Source organism: Sardina pilchardus, chromosome 9 (assembly GCF_963854185.1).
Source record: "Sardina pilchardus chromosome 9, fSarPil1.1, whole genome shotgun sequence".
Classification (NCBI taxonomy): Eukaryota; Metazoa; Chordata; class Actinopteri; order Clupeiformes; family Clupeidae; genus Sardina; species Sardina pilchardus.
Genome location: NC_085002.1, coordinates 24,316,038 through 24,321,037, shown reverse-complemented (window position 1 = coordinate 24,321,037; position 5,000 = coordinate 24,316,038). Strand labels below are relative to the sequence as shown.

Here is a 5,000-nt window from a genome sequence, read left to right as displayed (position 1 = left end):
ACGCACACGTACGTACACACACACACACACACACACACACACACACACAGTAAATCAATGTCGGAAATCAGGATCTTGATACCACTTAAAAGAGCCATAGGCTGCTCCCATGGCGTATCTGTGCATCTCCAGTGACCAGCTGGTCTGGGAGATGATATACGACCGAGGGGCTGCGATACTGGGGAACATGACAGCACACACAGACGCGGGCCAGACATCACACGCTCTATAATGATCCCATGGTCTCAGCTTATCCCGGGCATCTGACCGCATCGTAAATCCACGTCCGGTAGCCCGCAGGCTAGCAACACGAGAGGGGCGTCGGGGGGGGTGGACCCGGGACGTGAATGAGCTCCGTCCCAAGAAGCCGATGGTTTGTCTGACCGCTGAACCGAAACGCCAAACATGCTTCTGCGGAGTCCTCCCGCAGACACGACACAGACAAATGCATGTTCTCGTGTGTATATGATTGGTTGCATGTGGCAGTGTGTGTGTGTGTGTGTATGTGTGTCTTGCTAAGGCTGAGTGTGCAATAGTGTATGTTTCTCCGTGTGCAGTACAGGCAGGCTTTTGTGTGTGTGTGTATGTGTGTGTCAGCACACAGGGGAGTAGTAGGCGGTTAGCTCTGACTGAGACGTTTTATGGGGGGGGGAGTGGACCGGACACTAGAGGTGGAGTGGAGCCCCTCACTCCTGGGGTCCGGGCCAGCCGTCTGCGGTCATGGCAACAGCCCTGCGGCACAGACAGAAGCCCCGGCGTCTGCCAGACGTTAGCGGCGCGCAGCGGAGGCGATGATGATGTCAGAGCCACGGGAGAGCTGGGCCATTTGCTCCGCCGAGCTCCGTAGAGCAGCGAGGAGCCGGCCGTGCAGGAGCCCCCCCACACAAGGCTCTCCGTTTGGGGCTCCGCGTCTCCACAGCCCCTGGCCCTCCCTGGCTGGTTAACCAGCCACAACCCAGGGAGGAGCCAACAGACGTGGGCCTGAACTGGCCCGCATCCTCGCCAGGCCCGGGCCATGAGCCCTGACTTGGAGAGTACCTGAGAAGAGGTCCCTGGGTACCCCATATCCCTGTCATGTCACGGACATCATACATGGGGTGATTGCTGCCTTGGGCATCTCCCTGTGTGCGTTAAACAGTCGCAGCACAGTCTACAGTATATTGCACTAGAGGGCCTGAGAAGCTGAAGTGGAGGAGCGGATCTATCTCATGTTTAACTGTTAATCTGGGGAACCCATTCCCTCAGTCAGACCCATTATGTGTGCATGTCTGGAGTAGGTTGAAAGGAGATGTGACTGAAGTCTGAGTTTGATGCTGGTTCTTGTTGGTTACATGAAGGTTTTTTCTAGGTAGTTTTTCTGGGTGAAGATCAGTAAAACATTTGTGTGAGAGTGTGTGTGCGTGCACACATATTTGCATTTGTGTGTGTGTGGTTATGTGTGTACACGCGTATGTATGTTTGTGTGTGTGTGTGTGTGTGTACACGTGTATGTATGTGTGTGTGTGTGTGTGTGTGTGTGAGTGTGTGTCTTACCCAGCTCACAGGCGGTGCCAGTCCAGCCGTGGGGGCAGGTGCATCGGCCACTGCTGGGGTCACAGGTCCCCCCATTCCGACAGAGACAGCGCTGGAGACAATCTGTGCCGTGGAACCCCGCCATACATGCTACAACACACACACACACACACACACACACACACACACACACACACACACACACACACACACACACACGCGCACACACACATACAATTAAACTAGAGATAAACTATTCTCAATTAGGTACTATTCTCATTTTTTTCAGAACTCTCCCTGACCTCATCATGACGCCATAATCTCCCTGCTGGATACACACATTTAGATCACCCACATAAACATACAGTACACACACACACGGAATACACAAACACAAATCAACTGTTTCAACTTGGCTTACTTCATCTTCACATGGCAGACATTCACACACACACACACACACACACACACACACACACACACACCCACACACACACACACACACACACACATAAAAGAGCTGTACCACAAGCCCTCAACCACCATCTCCCTTCCCAGCGTCAGGCCAGAGTAAACAGACGCCTGCAGTAATATGACGTTCACATGGTCTGCTCAAACTGGAGCTGAGGTTTTCCCATTAGCACAGCTCATTTCACTGGGTACACTTGGCCTGAGAACAATGATGTGATATTACTCCAGAAAACAGCCATAACCATGTGTTTCTCCTTTCTGCTTTTCGCCTGTCATTGACTTTATAGCCTAACAGAGCGGAACATCCCAATTATGGATCTCTTGTGTGTGGTTAGATAGGAAGCACTTAACCAGGTATATCGTCAGCTCTTCAGAGAACATCTTCTCTCATAGCACTACTTACAACTAGTCTTGCTTATCCAACGGACAATTGCACTCATTGATGCACTTACTATACTCATTGATGCAATTATTGTGTTTTTTGTTTATTGTTGTAAAATGTGTTGTTAGAATTGCTATTAAAAGCTTTTTTTTTTTTTTTTTACCATGTTGTAAGTCGCTTTGGTTAAAAAGCGTCAGCCAAATGTAATGTAATGTAATGTATTTGGAATGGAATCATCTTTGTTAGAAAATAAAGACTCACCATGGAACACATCACATATGAAAATGAACATACAGGTACAGTACGTACGTAATGTGTTGTATTTTAGAATCATCTTTGTTAGAAAATAAAGACTCACCATGGAACACATCACATATGAAAATGAACATACAGGTACAGTACGTACGCAAGCAAGCAAGCCAACAGTGCTCAAGTGTCTGGTGTACAGCAATGCACAAATACAAACTGCTGAGGTAAATGGGGACTAATAAAACATGTTTGGACCTCTGATAGATGTAACAGGGCCTAACTAAAGCAAAGGTGCTGAGCTCCTCAACCTCTCTCTATCTCTTTCTCTCTCTCTCTCACACACACACACACACACACACACACACACACTTACCCTCTGTGCAATTTGCTCCCTTCCAGCCTGGCGCGCACACACACTGTCCGCTCACTGCGCTGCAGGTGGCGTTGTTCTGGCACACACACTGGTGGGCGCATCCTTCCCCGTAAAGACCAGTAGGGCACGCTGTGGATGACAGACGTCAAGAGTTGAGCACAGACTGTGTAGCGGTTAGACCCAGACAGACCATAACTGGGCCACAACTGGGCCACAGGAGGGCCACCTCCTGTCTGGGAACTCAAACTAGACGTTCAGTGAACCAGCTTTGGTCAGTGTGCTGACTGCAGTGTGAAGGTTTCCCCATCTTGGCCAAATACTGTAGAAATGCAGAAGTCTTTTTATAGATTATAGAAGTATAGTATCGTAACGACATCATTACCCGACTAGCCTTTATACGCGACCACTTCCGTGTACATGCAACTTAAAGGTATACTATGCAGGATTGGCGATTTCATCGCCGGTTTCGCTTTCATTTTCGCTCGTTTTATGCTTGCATATTTCTCTGCAGAGCTTCCCCTACAACTTTAGTGTGTATATTTGACAAAACTCCTCAATCGGTCAGTCTGCCGTGCCTTTTCATGAGACTTTACATGACACTTCCTGGAGTAGAGCATGGGTGCGTGCCCGGTGTCTCCTGAAGTTGCAAGTGTGGTTCTACCGCTACAGACCACTAGAGCGGCCAAAAAAAACACCGTTCGACCGGTAATGACTCATTTAATCATATATAACAGTATGGAACGAATTGATTAACTGAAAAAAGTTGCATAATATACCTTTAATATTCATTTCTATACAAACTAAGACGGAGGATTTGTAAAGAAACACAAACACCCACACCATAAGTGTATCTAAATCAGCTATGTACCAAAAATGACATGTCACCATGACTCGAAGAGCTGTAAAACACTGTTGTAAGGCTGCATGTACACGGAAGTGGTCGAGTATAAAGGCCGGTCGGGTAATGATGTCGTTACGATGTCGAAGTATAGTATAGTAGTATAGAGGATGATACGTCACACTGGGGGGTCGTGGGTAGGGATGGTCACTCACTCTGATTACACTGAGGTCCAAGCCAGCCCGCTGGACACACACAGTCCCCAGTAACGTGGTTGCAGCTGCCTCCGTTCAGGCACACACACTTCTGCTGACAGTCCAGGCCAAAGAACCCCTGAGGACACGCTGATGATGGGAACACACACACACACACACACACACACACACACACACACACACACACAAATAAACACACATATCGTTTTGTGTTAGTAGAAAACACTTGTACTTGTTCAATAAAAATAATTGAGGCACAACGACTATGCTATAAATGTAGCAGACCACAGTAGTGCAGTATCAGGGTTTGATCTAAAAAAAGGTGAGAGAGGAGTTGGCAGGAGGAAGCTGGTTGGCACCATCAGACTCACGTTTTTCACAGAAGGTTCCGGTCCAGCCCACTTTGCAGGTGCACGACCCACTGACGTGGTCACATGACGCCCCGTTGTCACACTGACACCGCTGGCGACAGCGCGGCCCGAAAGAACCCGCAGGGCATTCTGGGTAACAGAGTAGGCAAGGGCTGTAGGAGAATTCTAACTTACACAAGCCCACTTCACAACAGTGGGAATCGCTTCATGAGAACACACCCACGTAGGTTGATACAGGCACACACAATGTCCACATCCTCATTACCCTCAATATAAATTCAGATGGAAAATATCTGAATTTGGCTCTCCTATGTTGCTCACAAGTTCCTCCACATACTGCATGCACACATACACACTAACCTGCCAGTGACAGAGAACAGAGCCAAAGCTTCATTCGTTCATTTATTCATTCATTCATCCATCCATCCATCCATCCATTCTATTCATTCATTCATCCATCCATTCATCCATTAATTCATCCACCCATCCATCCATCCATCCACCCATCCATTCATTTATTCATTCATTCATTCATTCATCCACCCATCCATCCACCCATCCATCCATTCATCCACCCATCCATCCATCC

The 5,000-nt window shown here is 48.1% G+C and overlaps 1 protein-coding gene across 1 annotated transcript in view; it reads right to left on the bottom strand.

Annotated features, from left to right (window-relative positions):
• megf6b (multiple EGF-like-domains 6b) overlaps nt 1-5,000 on the bottom strand; it is a 95,943-nt gene that overhangs the window by 7,791 nt on the left and 83,152 nt on the right. The window contains exons 22-25 of the mRNA XM_062545697.1: nt 4,412-4,540; nt 4,041-4,169; nt 2,988-3,116; nt 1,534-1,662 (exon numbers count right to left, since the gene is read on the bottom strand). Coding sequence (XP_062401681.1) covers nt 1,534-1,662; nt 2,988-3,116; nt 4,041-4,169; nt 4,412-4,540 — 516 coding nt within the window. The remainder of the gene's footprint in view (nt 1-1,533; nt 1,663-2,987; nt 3,117-4,040; nt 4,170-4,411; nt 4,541-5,000) is intronic.